This window comes from Globicephala melas, chromosome 12, assembly GCF_963455315.2.
Source record: "Globicephala melas chromosome 12, mGloMel1.2, whole genome shotgun sequence".
NCBI lineage: Eukaryota > Metazoa > Chordata > Mammalia > Artiodactyla > Delphinidae > Globicephala > Globicephala melas.
Genome location: NC_083325.1, coordinates 71,603,152 through 71,622,096, shown reverse-complemented (window position 1 = coordinate 71,622,096; position 18,945 = coordinate 71,603,152). Strand labels below are relative to the sequence as shown.

At 36.4% G+C, this 18,945-nt stretch overlaps 1 protein-coding gene across 12 annotated transcripts in view; it reads right to left on the bottom strand.

The window, feature by feature from the left end:
- The window catches only part of ITSN2 (intersectin 2), a 158,936-nt gene that overhangs the window by 123,941 nt on the left and 16,050 nt on the right, over positions 1-18,945 (bottom strand). For 9 of the 12 annotated variants that reach the window (XM_030858252.3, XM_060309812.2, XM_060309823.2 and 6 more), the window contains exon 2: positions 8,441-8,504. The exons of the other annotated variants lie outside the window; for them this stretch is intronic. In XM_030858252.3, the coding sequence (XP_030714112.1) occupies positions 8,441-8,471 (31 nt within the window). In that variant the 5' untranslated portion in view covers positions 8,472-8,504. The remainder of the gene's footprint in view (positions 1-8,440; positions 8,505-18,945) is intronic. 12 annotated transcript variants of the gene reach the window in all.

Here is an 18,945-nt window from a genome sequence, read left to right as displayed (position 1 = left end):
GGCAACCAAAACTCTCACACATTGCTGGTGGGAAGGCAAAGAGATAATTTGGAAAAGTCTGGCAACTTCTTATGAAGTTAAATATACATTTACCATAATAACACCCCAACAATAACCCTTGGGGATTTACTCAAGAGAAATAAAGACCTATTTCCAGATAAAAATCTGTCATTTGATGGTTATAGCAGGTTTAGACATTATGTCTAAAGTTCCAAAACCTGGAAGTAACCCAAATGCCTTTTGCAGATGAATGGGTAAACAAATTGTGGTATACATTTATACAATGGAATACTACTTGGCAAGAAAGAGAAATATATGCAACGCCATGGATGAATCACAAAAGTATTCTGTTAAGTGAAAGAAGCCACAAAGATACAAAAGGCTACCTATTGTGTATTTCATTTATATAATATTCTGGAAAGACAAAACTATAGAGACAGAAATCTGATCAGTGGTTGCCAGTAGCTAAGGGTAAGGTGAAGGGACAAAGGAAAATTTTAGGTGATGGAAATGTTCCATATCCCAATCTACACGGCTATATACATTTGTCAAAACTCATCAAACTGTATTAAAAAGGGGTGAATTATATCTCAATAAACCCAACTTAAAACAAAAATATAAAGCCTCTAACACATGCCTGTCACATGGAGAGTGCTAAATAAATCAGTTTCCTTACTCAACCCAATCCCAGGGAACAACATAATTAAGGAGAAGGCAGAGCATTAAAATCTTTCTCAGGCTTTTCTTGTGATAAAGGTACTCTTGCCAGAAAATACTGAAAGTGAGGCCTTTTAGTCAGAAACCTTACGACTATTTTAAGTCTGAACAGTCTGGTTGGGGAAGCTTGAGCTGCTCTAACATACATCATCCCCAGGCAGTGACAGACTGCTATCCTAAGACTACAGAGAAGTCTGTTTCAGCAGAAGGGAATCTGTGTCAATCCTTATCACATTATAACACTTTCTTATATACTACTATCTCCTCACCTTTCTTTGGGTACCTGTTTTTGCAGTCGCCAGCTCACCCTATCTGATAATGCTTACTGCTTAGTTCTTCGTGACTCCAACCAGCAACCTTGACACCTTCATATATTGTACATTCATTCAACAAACATTTACAGGGCACCAATGTGTGTAAGGACGAGTGGTACAAAAATAAAACGACCCCCTTAAATAAGCTCAGAGACTTTCTAATATTTAAGGGACACCACAAGCCAAGAGAGTCACACACAACAATCATGATTAAATATTATCATGATTAATGTTACTAACAGAATTAAAATGTCCTAAGTCATATGAGAATAATTTTTAAGTAGTATTCAAATAATCTTCAATTCTGAACACTTCCCCAAAGATGACCATATTAAAACATGTTATTAACGCACTAGAATTTTACAGAAAGGAAAAGTCACATAGAAATAAGAAAACTATGAAATATATGTAATTCAAAGCCAATTTTAAAATAGTTGATCCAATTCTAGCTTTCTTATTTAGAATATATACTAACAGAACCTTTTAAAGAGCCAACAGTCTATTATTTTGAACTTCAAGTAAAATATATCCTAAGGTTAATCTACATTTATTCATAAGTCTTATAGAAAGGCAGGAAAACCTAAGTTTTGGGGTTGATGTTTTCAATATTTCCTTAAAGATCTAAAATCTTTTACATTGTCTGATGATCACCTTAGAAATCTATTACAATTCTATCCACTGCCCCCCAATTCATCACTAAATTGAGAATGTGGTATTTTCATAAAGATTTCTGTCGCTTAGTCTCATCTACTGGCTCTGTCAAATATGTTCTTATTGTCTATGTAGCAGGAAAAATACAGGTTTACAGAACATCCACAGTATGCTAGATCCCATGCAATAAGTAGTGTCATCCCTGTTTTACATATATAGATATACATACATATGCATATGTTCATACACACACACACAAATAAGTTCCACATGGTTAAGCTGCATAGCTGGGTAGTGGCACAGCAGTATTCTAACACATAGTTCTGAACATACATGATTCAGAAAGGTTATATCCCACTTGTATGCTATAAAAATTAAATGATATCAGAAATAGTCTTCATTGGTACATTTCTCCAATTCAAAGTAAGAGTCAAATGATATATATTGACCCAGTACTAACTTAAATCTCTAAAACACAACTGGAATACTGGTCTAGATAGAACTGAAGTCTCAACTGTAGGGACCTGAGTAATAAATGCTTGGGTGGTTATATGTGCAGTACAACACTACAGCTGATTCTACAGGTCCAATGCTTAACAAAAATTTCTTAATTACACAGTTGAAAACAGTAACAAGCTCTAAAATTCTAAAAAGGTAATAAAGCTCTAAAATTAAAAATGGTATTTTTTTCCTCCTAAAGCCACTAGCTGTTGCTTTTCTCTCCTTCTCCCTTCTCTCTTCCACATTTTAGGCAGAGCCACTGTCATGGGCTTCAGCACTTCGTACTCACATAACCAGTCTTTAGTACCTCCACAATTTTGAGGCTGAAACAACCCACATTACACTACAATATGAAATGGTAGCAACATGTATCTGAAGTGGCCTCTTGCCTATCACCTTATGGCTCATATATCATGCCCTGTGTATTTAAAATTTCATTAAATTTTTGAAAAGCAGAAAGCAAACCTACCATGATTAAGGAAGGCTTTGGCAAGGATGATTCTGCTGGTGCAGAAGACGTCAGAAGTAAAAATCACAAATGGTTAAAAATACAATGCAATGATCTTTTTTAGTTTTGTTAAGGAGATGGGAGGCGAAGCAAACAGACTAAGAAAAGAATATCTGTTCAACAGAGCTTTCTGAGATGTATGTGCATTGTCCAACACAGTAGTCACTAGCCATACATGGCTTTGAGCACTTGAAATGTGGCTGTGTGACTGAGCAACTGAATTTTTTACTTTACTTAACTTTTATTAATTTAAATTTTATTTTTATTAATGTAAATATAAATTTAAATAGTCACATGTAGCTAATGGCTACTATATTAGACAACACAGCTCTAAGAACCAAAAAAGTCTAAAATGTCTGTGGTTAGTCTCAGGATGATAAAGTAGACATGGCAAAATTTGAAGACTATGTCAGAAGTATTTAGACAAACAGCCTGGTGTAGGGAGGGCACTTAGAGACAAGTTCCAATGGTACTGGGCATGAAAAAATTTTAACCCAATCAATAACTGAGAATTTACTAAAGGAGCAAACACTGCTTTTGAAGGCTCTGTGCTATACATGGATGCTTATTTCAATAAGATCTTAAACCTTGAATTGGACTTAAATTAGATATATACACGATTATCTTCAATATTTTATAAACTAAGTAGGAGGATAAGTACCTCCTAAGTACTACAGTCTGCATTAGCTGTCAATTCTTCAGAAGTTTAAAGAAACTGACAATTCTGCAGCCTGTGGAAGGAAAACCACATTCACAGAAAGATAGACAAGATGAAAAGGCAGAGGACTTTGTACCAGATGAAGGAACAAGACAAAACCCCAGAAAAACAAATAAATGAAGTGGAGATAGGCAACCTTCCAGAAAAAGGTTTCAGAATAATGATAGTGAAGATGATCCAGGACCTTGGAAAAAGAATGGAGACAAATTACAACGAAAACATGGCCATCCAAAACCTATGAGATGCAGCAAAAGTAGTTCTAAAAGGGAAGTTGAAAGCTATACAAGCCTACCTCAAGAAACAAGAAAAATCTCAAATAAACAATCTAAACTTACACCTAAACGAACTAGAGAAAGAAGAAGAAACAAAACCCAAAGTTAGTAGAAGAAAAGAAATCATAAAGATCAGAGCAGAAATAAATGAAATAGAAACAAAGAAAATAGCAAAGATCAATAAAACTAAAAGCTGGTTCTTTGAGAAGATAAACAAAATTGATAAACCATTAGCCAGACTCATCAAGAAAAAGAGAGAGAGGACTCAAATCAATAAAATTAGAAATGAAAAAGGAGAAGTTACAACAGACACCACAGAAATACAAAGCATCCTAAGAGACTACTACAAGCAACTCTATGCCAATAAAATGGACAACCTGGAAGAAATGGACAAATTCTTAGAAAGGTATAACCTTCCAAGACTGAACCAGGAAGAAATAGAAAATATGAACAGACCAATCACATGTAATGAAATTGAAACTGTGATTGAAAATCTTCCAACAAACAAAAGTCCAGGACAGGATGGCTTCACAGGTGAATTCTATCAAACATTTAGAGAAGAGCTAACACCCGTCCTTCTCAAACTCTTCCAAAAACTGCGGAGGAAGGAACACTCCCAAACTCATTATGTGAGGCCACCATCACCCTGATAACAAAACCAGATAAAGATACTACAAAAAAAGAAAATTACAGACCAATATCACTGAAGAATATAGTTGCAAAAATCCTCAACAAAATACTAGCAAACAGAATCCAACAATACATTAAAAAGATCATACACCACGATCAAGTGGGATTTATCCCAGGGATGCAAGGATTCTTCAATATACACAAATCAATCAACGTGATACACCATATTAACAAACTGAAGAAGAAAAACCTTATGATCATCTCAATAGATGCAGAAAAAGCTTCTGACAAAATTCAACACCCATTTATGATAAAAACTCTCCAGAAAGTAGACATAGAGGGAACCTACCTCAACATAATAACGGCCATATATGACAAACCCACAGCAAACATCATTCTCAATGGTGAAAAACTGAAAGCATTTCCTCTAAGATCAGGAACAAGCCAAGGATGTCCACTCTTGCTACTATTATTCAACATAGTTTTGGAAGTCCTAGCCACAGCAATCAGAGAAGAAAAAGAAATAAAAGGAATACAAATTGGAAAAGAAGAAGTAAAACTGTCACTGTTTGCAAAGGACATGATACTATACATAGAGAATCCTAAAGATGCTACCAGAAAACTACTAGAGCTAATCAATGAATTTGGTAAAGTAACAGGATACAAAATTAATGCACAGAAATCTCCTGCATTCCTATATACTAACGATGAAAAATCTGAAAGAGAAATTAAGGAAACACTCCCATTTACCACTGCAACAAAAAAGAATAAAATACCTAGGAATAAACCTACCTAGGGAGACAAAAGACTTGTATGCAGAAAACTATAAGACACTGAGGAAAGAAATTAAAGATGATACAAATAGATGGAGAGATATACCATGTTCTTGGATTATAAGAATCAATATTGTGAAAATGACTATACTACCCAAAGCAATCTACAGATTCAATGCAATCCATATCAAATTTCCAATGGCATTTTTTACAGAAATAGAACAAAAAATTTCACAATTTGTATGGAAACACCAAAGACCCTGAATAGCCAAAGCAATCTTGAGAATGAAAAACGGAGCTGGAGGAATCAGGCTCCCTGGCTTCAGACTATACTACAGAGCTACAGTAATCAAGACAGTATGGTACTGGCACAAAAACAGAAATATAGATCAATGCAACAGGATAGAAAGCCCAGAGATAAACCCACGCACATATGGTCACCTTATCTTTGATAAAGGAGGCAGGAATGTACAGTGGAGAAAGGACAGCCTCTTCAATAAGTGGTGCTGGGAAAACTGGACAGCTACATGTAAAAGTATGAGATTAGCTCACTCCCTAACACCATACACAAAAATAAGCTCAAAATGGATTAAAGACATAAATGTAAGGCCAGAAACTATCAAACTCTTAGAGGAAAACATAGGCAGAGCTCTCTATGACATAAATCACAGCAAGATCCTTTTTGACCCATCTCCTAGAGAAATGGAAATAAAAACAAAAATAAACAAATGGGACCTAATGAAACTGCAAAGCTTCTGCACAGCAAAGGAAACCATAAACAACACCAAAAGACAACCCTCAGAATGGGAGAAAATATTTGCAAATGAAGCAACTGACAAAGCATTAATCTCCAAAATTTACAAGCAGCTCATGCAGCTTAATAACAAAAAAACAAACAACCCAATCCAAAAATGGGCAGAAGACCTAAACAGACATTTCTCCAAAGAAGATATACAGACTGCCAACAAACACATGAAAGAATGCTCAACATCATTAATCATTAGGGAAATGGAAATCAAAACTACCGTGAGATATCATCTCACACCAGTCAGAATGGCCATCATCAAAAAATCTAGAAACAATAAATGCTGGAGAGGGTGTGGAGAAAAGGCAACACTCTTGCACTGCTGGTGGGAATGTGAATTGGTACAGCCACTATGGAGAACAGTATGGAGGTTCCTTAAAAAACTACAAATAGAACTACCATATGACCCAGTAATCCCACTACTGGGCATATACCCTGAGAAAACCATAATTCAAAAAGAGTCATGTACCAAAATGTTCATTGCAGCTCTATTTACAATAGCCTGGAGATGGAAACAACCTAAGTGTCCATCATCAGATGAATGGATAATGAAGATGTGGCACATATATACAATGGAATATTACTCAGCCATAAAAAGAAACAAAATTGAGCTATTTGTAATGAGGTGGATAGACCTAGAGTCTGTCATACAGAGTGAAGTAAGTCAGAAAGAGAAAGACAAATACCGTATGCTAACACATATATATGGAATTTAAGGGAAAAAAATGTCATGAAGAACCTAGGGGTAAGATAGGAATAAAGACACAGACCTACTAGAGAATGGACTTGAGGATATGGGGAGGGGGAAGGGTAAGCTGTGACAAAGCGAGAGAGACATGGACATATATACACTACCAAACGTAAGGTAGATAGCTAGTGTGAAGCAGCAGCATAGCACAGGGAGATCAGCTCAGTGCTTTGTGACCGCCTGGAGGGGTCGGATAGGGAGGGTGGGAGGGAGGGAGACGCAAGAGGGAAGAGATATGGGAACATATGTATAACTGATTCACTTTGTTATAAAGCAGAAACTAACACACCATTGTAAAGCAATTATACTCCAATAAAGATGTAAAAAATAAATAAATAAATAAATAAAAAACCGAATCCGCCTGCCAATGCAGGGGACACAGGTTCGAGCCCTGGTCCAGGAAGATCCCACGTGCTGCAGAGCATCTAAGCCCGTGCACCACACTACTGAGCCTGTGTTCTAGAGCCCACGAGCTACAACTACTGAACCCACATGCCACAACTACTGAACCCACATGCCACAACTACTGAAGCCTGCTCGCCTAGAGCCCATACTCCGCAACAAGAAAAGCCACCACAATGTGAATCCTGCGCACCGCAACGAAGACCCAGCAATGGCAAAAACAAATTAATTAATTTATTTTAAAACACAGCAACAAAAAAACAATGTACTAATCTTGCCCTATGAGTGAGAACACTTTTTTTTTTTAATGTAATTGATCAAATACTAGATGGTAACATTAACACAATCCCTTTGTGAAGGTGGTGGAATTATTGGTGATTTTTTCCTCTTTTTTTCTTTCTAGTGTTCTTTTCTATTATGGTTTTCAATTCAAGTGTTAAAGATTACTGACTGGACCCTCTATTTCTTTATATTTTTAATTAGCTAATAAAATTTACCTCAAAATTAAGAACTCAGCATCTTTGATTTGTTTAGTGATTTAAAAAATATAATGCATTTTCTCGGGCTTCCCTGGTGGTACAGTGGTTGAGAGTCCGCCTGCCAATGCAGGGGACACGGGTTCGTGCCCCGGTCCAGGAAGATCCCACATGCTGCGGAGCAGCTGGGCCCGTGAGCCATGGCTGCTGAGCCTGCGCGTCCGGAGCCTGTGCTCCGCAACGGGAGAGGCCACAACAGTGAGAGGCCCGTGCACCGCAAAAAAAAAATAATAATAATGCATTTTCTCAATTATAAATAACATACACAGTAAGACGACCTATTAAGGGTAATTAATGTGTATCTGGGAAATAAAGCTATAATCAGGAAAAAAAACTTTAAAAACTTTTTATTATTGAAATTACCTAAACATTTTCCTCTAATATGTTTCCTATTAAACAATTGGGTATAGGCATACATCATCCTTTATAAAAGGGAAAATGAACCAATTTTATATATATATTAATAATTGAATATTTACTGGTTTAATCAGTTTACAATCATCTCATGCTATCAAAAACACCTTTAATATTCTCCACTTATGGCACTAAGCTTTTTGTCCTCCAGTTTTACAAATTAAACACAATGTTTGTTTAGTTTATTCTTAACTGCTCAAAGGCAAGCACCACATTCCAGATGATACTACAGAACATGCTTATACTGAGCCGTGGGATTTACTGCATAATATTCTAATAGAAGATACATGCAGTATTCTGAAATAAACTATCTAAATACTTTCAACAAGAATACTTTAAGTTTTTCATTTATAAGTTTAAGAAAAATATCTAAATGGAAATTTTATAACCTCTACCAAAGAAAAAAAATCTCATAACCTCTTTCTCTTGCCACAAGCACGAAGCCACTTACCATTCATAGCTGTGGGAAACTGAGCCATCATGGTCCTGAATTTTCCTTGCTAGCACTCAGCCATCTACAACATGAAAACATTGTGCCATTAATAACACAACAAGGGCAGATTGCAGCTTAGTGCTTCCGCTAAGGAGTAGGAATGTCTGTCCCCTTCAGCTCACACTTCCAACAAAAAACAATGCAGGGCTTCGGCAGCAGCCGAACAGACAATCTACATTTGGGGAAGGGTAGGAGATTTTGTTGAGTAATGGTACTGCCTTTAAAATAAAACTATTTAAAAGAAAAACAGTCATATTTAATAGCAAATACTTAATAGAGAAACCTTTGGCATGAACCAATTTTGTAGAAATTAATTTGGGAAAGAGGAGGATTGTTACAGCTAGGCGAGAATTTATTTCAAAGAAATCAACTCTATAAATTAATTGTACAATAACATGGAAATCCATAATACTCTTCTTCAAAAAAAAATCCCCAAACAAGAAAAATATCCAAAATAAATGTAGCATAACTGTAATTAAGTTCTACAGGTTTATAAAAATGGACTAAAAGTAACTATTAAAACATGTATGTTGGGCTTCCCTGGTGGTGCAGTGGTTAAGAATCCGCCTACCAGTGCAGGGGACATGGGTTCGAGCCCTGGTCTGGGAAGATCCCACATGCCGCGGTGCACGGGCTTCTCATTTAAATATTAACATTTTTAGAAGCCTGAGGAAAAATGTTTGCACAAGCCATCTGAACAAAGAAGGCATAAAGAGTTGCATGTCGTGGTGGAAGGTGTCACCAGAGAAGTTGGCTGAATAGCTGCCAAGAAGTGTTACAAGGCACCATATCATAGTGACTGCAGTGTAAGTCACGAAAAAACTGGTATATAAATCCAGTTTGTTCAGTTATAAATTTAATGGCTAAGAGAACAAACAGCAGCTTTTCTTCCTATAAAGCAAACAATCATCTACTAAATTTTGGCCAGATCATTGTGTGGTGAGCAAAGGGATTTAACTGTGATTAAAATGTTTAACGGTATCAGGCATCAGCAGTCTGACACATCCACCTACACAACAGGGATAAGCAAGGACTGGGCAGTAGGGATGAGCAAACCCCCAATAATGCTTGGAATGGCACTGCCAGTTTCAGTCTTCTGACTCGCAGCTTTTCTGTATGTTACCATGATAAACCACCCTCCCTCTCAAAGTGCACATTCTTTTTTTAAGCTTTACTGCAATGGAACTTTAAACCTTTTACAACACTTAGACTTCACCTGTCACTACACTCTTCTTAGGTAGGAGGAAATTTTACCCATGTACCAGTTAGTTTTCTTCACTTCTTTCTCAAAAGGTAATGTTAACTCCAGGTTTGGAGTTGCTTACTATACAGAAAAATAATACCTAAACTATGGTGGGGTGGTCAAGAACTCCTAGAGGAGGTACTGTGTAGAGCTTCAACAGGTGAGTAAGAATTAGTTAAAGCTATAATGTTAAGAACCTTGTACTTGAACCTGTGGCTGACAAGTTTTAAAAGGTTTTAAGGAGGGACACAGTCATATTTCACTTAAAATAAGACAGTCAATTGTGAAGAAAAGGCCAAGCCTGCATCGCGGAGATCAGTTAGAATATCTGGCACAGATAAGAATGCTATCTGGCACCTGATCTAGAACAGTGGCCTCAGGAAGAGAGGAGAAGGGATGAACTGGAGAAGCAAAGAAGTGTTTAAAGCAGGTAGAACTCAGGGACTCTTTAGACATAAGAGATCATGGAGAAAAAGGAAGCAAAGAGACGACTCCCAAAATGATACTCTGTGAGACTGGGTGAAGCGTGGTGTCACCAGCTAAATAAAGTGAACACAGAAGGAAATTTCATAAATCAAGTTTTGATTACAACTTCCTCAAATACAGAAATTCTACAAACAGGGGCTTCCCTGGTGGCACAGTGGTTAAGAATTCGCCTGCCAATGCAGGGGACACGGGTTCGATCCCTGGTCCACGAAGATCCCACATGCCGCGGAGCAACTAAGCCCGTGCGCCATGACTACTGAGCCTGCGCTCTAGAGCCCATGCTCCGCAACAAGAGAAGCCAACGCAATGAGAAGCCCGTGCACCGCAATGAAGAGTAGTTCCTGCTCTCCACAACTAGAGAAAGCCCGCACACAGCAACGAAGACCCAATGCAGCCAAAAATAAATAAATAAATTTTAAAAAATAAATTCTACAAACAAGTATAACACTTTTACCTCCCCAATTTTAAATTATTACAAGTAATGTTAAACCAAAATAAGCCAAATCTTGCAAAGAAACTACTGACTTAAGATATGCAGTAGCTAGGACCCCTATTTTATTAGGAGAGAATTTTTTTCCCCAAGATTTAATTTTTTTTTAGGCAAAATATACTTTAATATATCTGAAAATACAGTTAACAATAATTTCTACCATAACTTTAAAAAAAGATTTCCTTGACTCCTTTTTGTTCTAACCTTCATTCTGCTTGATTAATTTGTAATTGCAAACTATTTACTTTGCACTCTAATATGTTTACTGCATCCACTTTTTAAAAATTAATGTTATTGGAGTATAGTTGCTTTACAATGTTGTGCTAGTTTCTACTGTACAGCAAAGTGAATCAGCTATACGTATACATATGTCCCCTCTTTTTTGGATTTCCTTCCCATTTAGGTCACCACAGAGCACTGAATAGAGTTCCCTGAGCTATACAGTAGGTTCTCATTAGTTACCTATTTTATACATAGTATATACATAGTATAAACAGTGTATATATGTCAATCCCAATCTCCCAATTCATCCCACACCCCTCTCCTGAGATTTTTTTAAATGTGGGAGAAATCCTCCAAAAGCATTACCTACAATGCATTTTATAACTGCATAAAAGCATGTGCATTTCCAAAGATAGCTTAAAGAAAAAGCACAGGCTTACAAAAGACAAATAAGGAATAGGATCCCACAGTCACAAAGCCTTTATCAGTTAGATCTAAGTCCAAAACTTACAGATCATCTATCTAGAAGCTCTAGCTAGTCACCATGTACTCTGTGAATACAACAGAATGCCACATAACAAATGCTCAATAATCACAGGTATAATCCTGAAATAAAACCAAAAAAATAAATCAAATAATGTGAGGGGCAGGGAGGGCAAATCCCCTTAGGGAAGCTGAAGGTACTGGTATTACAGAATATTCTTCACCTGGTACATGGGATTTAGCCACCCATGCATGCAGGTACTACATTATAACATGTATGTACGTAGGTTACATGTGATTGACTGTGGTAACATCTGAATATGGTAGCATAATTTGTTGGAATCAATAAGCTTCTTTTTAAAACTTTTATATATGATTTATTTAGGAATTTTTAATGCAAAATATTACATTATCTTTGCCCAACTATATCTGGATTGTTCAGATGACGTTTAAAAAATTTATTTATATATATGTTTGCATGTGTATATATATATCAGATTATTTTCCATTATAGGTTATTACAAGATATTGAATATAGTTCCCTGTATTATATAGTAAATCCTTGTTGCTTATCTATTTTATGTATAGTAGTTTGTATCTGTTAATCCCATACTCCTAATTTATCCCTCCCCACTCCCTTTCCCCTTTGGTAGCCATAAGTTTGTTTTCTGTCTGTGAGTCTGTTTCTGTTTAGTATATAGAGTCATTTGTATTATTTTTTTAGATTCCACATATAAGTGATATAATATTTGTCTTTCTCTGCCTGACTTACTTCATTTAGTATGATATTCTCTTGGTCCATCCGTAGGACCATTAAGCTTTTAAAGCCTACCATTTCATATCTGTTATGTTTATATCAATTCTCTCTGGCCTATTGTAGAATAATTACTTCACGCTTAACAATTCTAATCTATATTTGCAGAGAAATAATATCAATTGAAATTTTGAAAAATACAACAGATACATTTGATGTTTTTTAAAAAAATCAACATTTTTACATTATGTAATCATAAAAGTTACTATTTACTAAGTGCTTACTGTCAATGCAGTACACTTCATTATCTATCTGTCTTGTTCAATAGTCATTGAGAATCTAAAATATTTCAGGTTCTGTACAAGGAGCTTCACACACAGGAGCTTGTAGACTAGTCTAACAGGTGCCAGACAATGCTAGGTACCTTTGATAATACTAATAATCCTCACAATACCCCTGGAGGACGGAGATACTGTACTCATTTCACACTTGAAGAAACTGAACGATTAAATTACTTGCCAAAATTTAGTAAGTGATGAAGCCAGGATGCAATCCTAAACCTGTCTAATTCTAAAGCCCATGAACTTCCCATGGACTTTATCTGCCTTTTCCTCTCTTAAATGGGGATAATAATTAATGCTGAGTGGGTCACAGGTTCCTGCAAGCAACAGATCAACTTACTCTTGCTACATTTCTAATGGAAAAGAAACACAAGCCAGAGACGCCCTCCAACACTTAGGTCTACAAGCAATCACATACATAAATTAGGGAGTGCTAATTATTTCTTACCTCTTGGTATAACCCTCTGACAGGAGGAAAAGGATAATCAGCATCTCCCCAGTTACAGGGCTGATATCTGTTTCAGGCATGTGTGATTGAAGTCAGCATCCAATAAACACCTCTCTCTACTCCTTAAAGGGGGTAACATGTAATGATTGGCAATCTTGGCAGTTTGCAGTTATCATATAATTTGAACACTGTGCTAATTATCAATGGTTTTAGAATATTTATGTGGAGATTTTCCTGCTCATAAGGGGAGAACTGACATTGTTACCTTTTTAGAAACCAAGAAAATATGTGTGGTAGATAGCAGGCATAAGGCAAAGACCACTGCTTCAATTTAATATAATCCAAATGCAATTTGGAGAATGTGGTAAATATATTCATACTAAGACAGAGAAAAGTAGAAATGCTTGAATAGGAGTAGGAAATCCTTCTTCTACAAAGGGTCAGTAAGACCCAGAAGGAAAAAAAATTGTAGCCATTATAAATAAAAAGTAGTTCAATTAAGGTTGGATTTGTTTAGAAGCACAGAATTATAAGGAAACAATTACAGTAATTATTTAGTCTAAAACCCTCAATTTTCAAGATGGGAAAACTAAAAGACTTCTATGAGCTCATATAGCTAGTCAGTAGCAAAACTGGTCCTAGAAACCACATTTCTTATGTCCAATGCTTTGTTTTTAAGTTTCCCAACTTGCCTGATTATATCACCTGGGACATTTTCTAGTTCTACAGATTCCCAGGCCCATCACCGGGAGCTTGTGACTCAGTAAATGGGTCATTACATTAATTAGGGCATGAACCTCCTAAAATGGTCTTCCTGCCTTCCACAGAGCTAGTTTTTTCCACAACATCCACTGATGCCCTTCTACTTAAATTCCCCCACTGATTACAAGTTAAAGCCCAAACTTCTTAGTATGAAATATGGCACCCTTCAAAATCCCACCCCAATCTACTTTACCACACGCATCTCTAGACACTTCCCCTAGATTCAGATGTCCTAAGTACACCAACCTTTCTCCTTGAAACAGAGAGGCTTTTTTCACTCCTCTATTCCTTTGTAAAGAGCTGTCCCCTCTGTCACGTTCACCATACTTTCTTCTCATTCTTCAACTCCTAACTCAAATGTCACCTCTCCTTTGGAAGACTTATGTCCTCTCAGGTAGTTAGTCACTATCTCCTAGGTATGCCCATAACACTGTTCATCCCACAATAACTTCACTTATACTGTATCCCAATTTCACGTGTTTGCCTGTTTCACTTGTTCTGGACACAGACCATTTTTATTTACCTCTATGCCTAGTGCCTAAACCAGATCTACTTGCTAAACAAATGAACTGGGTAAATGAATAAGATGGTTGAGATATGGGGGAAAAAAAAAAGAAAGCGAGGGAGGCATGGAGAAAGGTAGTACTGAACTGAATACGTATGTAGAAAAGGAACTGGTAAGAAAGCAGAGCAGGCTCCAAACTACTTCCTTGAAACCCTGCAGGCATCAGAGCTGTGGATTTTAAACCAAATTGTTCCTTGCAACATGGGCCTTCTGTAACTTGTTTATTTTTTTTCTTGTAAGTACACTTTTAGAGATAAAGGTTTATTTCCCATTGAATTCTAAAGGCTTTTTATTGGGATGAGGAGAAAGGCTTGCGTTTTTCAATTATACTTTGAATTATGTTGGTTGAATGCTGATTAGTGTAAATAATTTGACTTAAGATCTGACATTCAAATGCAAGATAATCAAGTTCCTGAAGGCATATCTTATAAAACTTGCTCCAGTGCCTCCTCCACTTCATGTGCTACACACATAAAAGGCAACTCTCCAAACTTGCTGATTAGTTTGGAAAAATGTTCTTTCCCCATCTGATTCCCAAGGAGATCAAGGTCAGTTCCACGAGAGAATGATTAAAGCAAAATACCTACTTCTTTATAGTCCTTGCAGTAATATGAAACTTACAGAGTACATATATTCTCCATACCTGTTCCCCATCTATCCATTCATTTTTTCTTTCACCCACATATCTATTCATCAAACATGAACAGTCACAGAAGTCATGACTAAGCCATTAGTTTTGGCAATCTGTTGTGAGTACAGTTCCAGTATGGTGAGCTGGCTGTAAAAGTCAAGTTGAAGTAGATTAGGCAATAAACGGGAGGTGAAATGTAGGTGACTCAAGAAGTATGTTGCTAAGGGAAGGGGAAAAACGGGTGGGAGGAGAGATAAGAGGCTTTAGGAAAGAGGAAAGATTATAAGGGTTTACTTTTTAGATGGGAGAACAAAACTACTTTTAGAGGAAGAGGGAGAGATTTAATTTTGAAAAGGGAAAAGGAAAGGAGGTTACCTAACAGAAAGAAGTCTGGGTCCAGAGAAAGTTGAAGTTGACAGCTCTAGAGTATAAAGTTAGACTCTGGGACAGAATAAAATACAGGAAAAGTGGTAAAGATGAATATACGTAAGTTTGGAAACAGAGGAAAAGGAAGCTGAGAAAATGAGAAAGTAAAGCTTTTCTTTGCAACCCTTCTTTCTCTCTTTTCTTTGGGCCCAGACAAGAGTTCAAAGGGACAATAGTCCCAGGGGCCCAGGTGCCTAAACACAAATTTCTCTTCTCTACAGCCTAAAAAAAGAGAGGGTCACATGCAAATCAGTTCCCATGAATCAACCAGACATGTGCATTTCAACTTAGCTCATGCGTTATACATCAAAACATTTGTTAAATGAATGAATATGGGGAAAAAATTTCTAGGCAGAGGTAAAATACTACATGCAAAAGCAGAGGGAAGAGTGTGGTCTGGGAAAATAGGCAGCAGCTTATTCATATGAAACACTGAAGAGCTAACAACAATGCAAGGAACTGTAAGAACAGCTGTAAAAATAAGTATTGCATCAATACTTAGCTAATACGAACTACAAAAATGATGCCTGAAAGTATAGTCTTAATGCCTAGCTAAAACAAATGTAAATCAGCACAACCTTTCTGGAAAGGAATTTGGAAACATATTTATAGGCTGCCTTATTACAAAAAGAATTAAAGCCCCCACAAAAATACAAAACACATTTAAGTAAAAAGCAGATTACTAAATGAAGTAATATAGAAAATAAATGATCACTGTACTTCAAACTTTTGCATATGTTTGACATTTTTCATAATAAAAGTTGAAAAAGAAAACTAGCTTTTGACCTTCATGTATCTGACTTGACCACTGGCTCTCCTCCTTCACTGCTGTCCCCTACAATCACCAGAGTAATTCCCTGACTGCTTTAACACCTAGCTCACTATCTACTCTCCAGCATTATTCCCAAAAAATTCTTGGTGATGTCAATATTCACACAGATGATCCTGCCCATATCTTGGCCTTTAAGTCTTTGACCTCCTTTGTTCCAAAAATCTTACCCTCCATCTTATCTTAGCCATCTACTCCCAGCTCACAACCTAGGCCTGTTATTACCAGTAACTGTACTCTTCTGTAATCCATTTCAATTCTGCCATGCCCCTTTCACCAGCACCATCTCAACAGCCCCATCTCTCCAGTTCCCTAACTCCAACAATTCTTTAACCCTACCTGGACCTACAAACTATTGGTCTTATCAACTTTTCACTGTCCCTCAATCTTCCTTATATCCTCACACCCTTCCTGATGTCCTAATGTCCCTCCTTACCCAAATTAAATATCACAGTCCACCATTATAAGGAGTTAGTTGTATACACCCTCAACTTCACTCTCCTCTCTCCCTACATACTACAGATCTGGCAAAATCTCAGTCTTTTCTAAATCCAACTCTCTAGTTATTCCATGACTATATAAATGAAGTTGCTGACTGGTCTCACTTTAGATTCCTGAGCACTAACTCAAGTGGACCCTATGTCCTGCCTGACAAGTCCACATTTCCCTAGTCCATTTGCTTTCCCACTTGCTTAGATGACTATTTCACACTTTGCTCTTTCAGTCTCCCAGACTTGTAACATGTTACAAATACTTTTTATCCAGTTTGTTGTTGTACCAACTTTGTTATACCTTTTTTGTCAATCTTTTCCTTTATGACTACTGAGTATGCTATCATGCTAAGAAAGGCCTGTCTCACATCAGAAAATTGCCCAAATTTTCTTCTAGTACCTGTATATTTTTCCAAATTTATATATTTGATCTATCTGGATTTTTATTTTAGAGCGGAAAGACAAATATGAGTCTAAATTATTTTCTCCACTCTTGCACTAGTGATGTCTGTCACTTTTTCTGAGACCATTTATGAAATAATTTGCTTTTCCTAATTGATCTAAAATGCATCTCTTTTCTTATACACTAAGTTTACTCACAGCCTATATTTCTGTTCTGAGGGTCTTCCTGTGTCCTCCTATCTCAGGGTTCTAATTATCATAGTGTTCGAATATGCAAATCCCTCTCTACTCACTATCCTATTTTTTCATAATTTTTGAGGCTATTCTCAGATGCGTATTTTTGCATCCTTCAGTAGATCCCGCCTCTTATCTCCTTTATTTCTAGGTATTTTATGGTTATAGTAAAAATGACATACTAACTTTATATATTTTTGGTATACAAGAAACATATTCATTTTGGTAAATTTATATTGCAATGAATACGTCTGGTTCATTTGCCTGCTTGGTCCATGGTTGTTTGTCTCATGACAAAAACATCAGCCAAATTCCAATAGGAGAGCATACTACAATATACCTAACCAGTACCCCTCTAAACTGTCAAAGTCATCAGGAACAAGTAAAGTTTGAGTAACATTCACAGCCAAGAGGAGCCTAAGGAGCCATGACAATTAAATGTACTATGGTATGGGATCCTGGAACACAAAAAGGACATTAGGTAAAAACTAAGGAAAAGTAAATAAAGCATGGACTTTAGTTAATAATAATGTACCAACATTGGTTCATTAATTGTAACAAATGTATTGTACTAATTTACCAATAATGAGTAGAAGGGTATATGGGAAACTCTGTACTATCTGCTCAATTTTTCCTGTAAATTTTAAACTGTCCAAAAAGAAAAGTGTATCCATTTTTTAAAGAAGGCAAATACCACAGAAGTAGAAGGTTTAAGGTAAAATATGTGCCTTTAACTTTGGCAACAGTCATCCAAAACAAAATACCCCACTTGGCCCATTTGTAAGAACTTATCTTAAGAAAATAATCCAAAGGAGGAAAATAGAATGCAAAGATGCATATCACAGTGTCATCAACAGTAGAAAAAAAAATACAAATAAGGTTATTTATCTAACAGAGAAAGGAACAAGAAAATAAAGTTATATTAACTTAGAATAATATACGTCTATTTACAAATGATAATTTCAAGGCCACGGTAGATAGCTAACGTTTATGATACAATGTGTTTCTAAAAAATACAAAATTCTAGAATGGGATACAAATATTCAAAATTGTTAGCACATGTCAAGGATTAGAAGAAAACCTCTTGAGGGAAATGTATAATAAACGTTTATTATACATTCACTAAATAATAATATTCATAACAGTTTTATTTATAATAGCAAAAAACTTGAAACAACCTAAACATCTGAGAACAGGAGTATGGTTAATAAATCGTAGCCTACTACTAGATAAAAACATCACAACCATTAAAACTTATGAAAATTATGAAACAACACATAAAAAAAATTCTTCCGTGTAACGTGTAGACAAAAATCTACACTATGATTACAACTACGTAAAAATTACATATGGGTGTGTGTGCGTGTGTATAAACAGTTCAAACTCTAGCACCTACCTCCTCTTCCTGGAGGTTGGTGAGTGGGGCTGAAAATTCCCACTCTCTAATCCTCTAGGTCTCTCTGGTTGTTCAGCCTTATGCTGAGGCTATCTAGGGGTGCCCCTCTCAGTCACCTCATTAACATAAGCTCATGTATGATGGAAAGCAGATTTCCTATCACTCAGGGAATTCCAAAGGTTTTAGGAGCTCTGTGCCAGGAATCAGGGACAATGACCAAATATATTGGTATTACACTACATCATCTTTTTTTTTTTTGC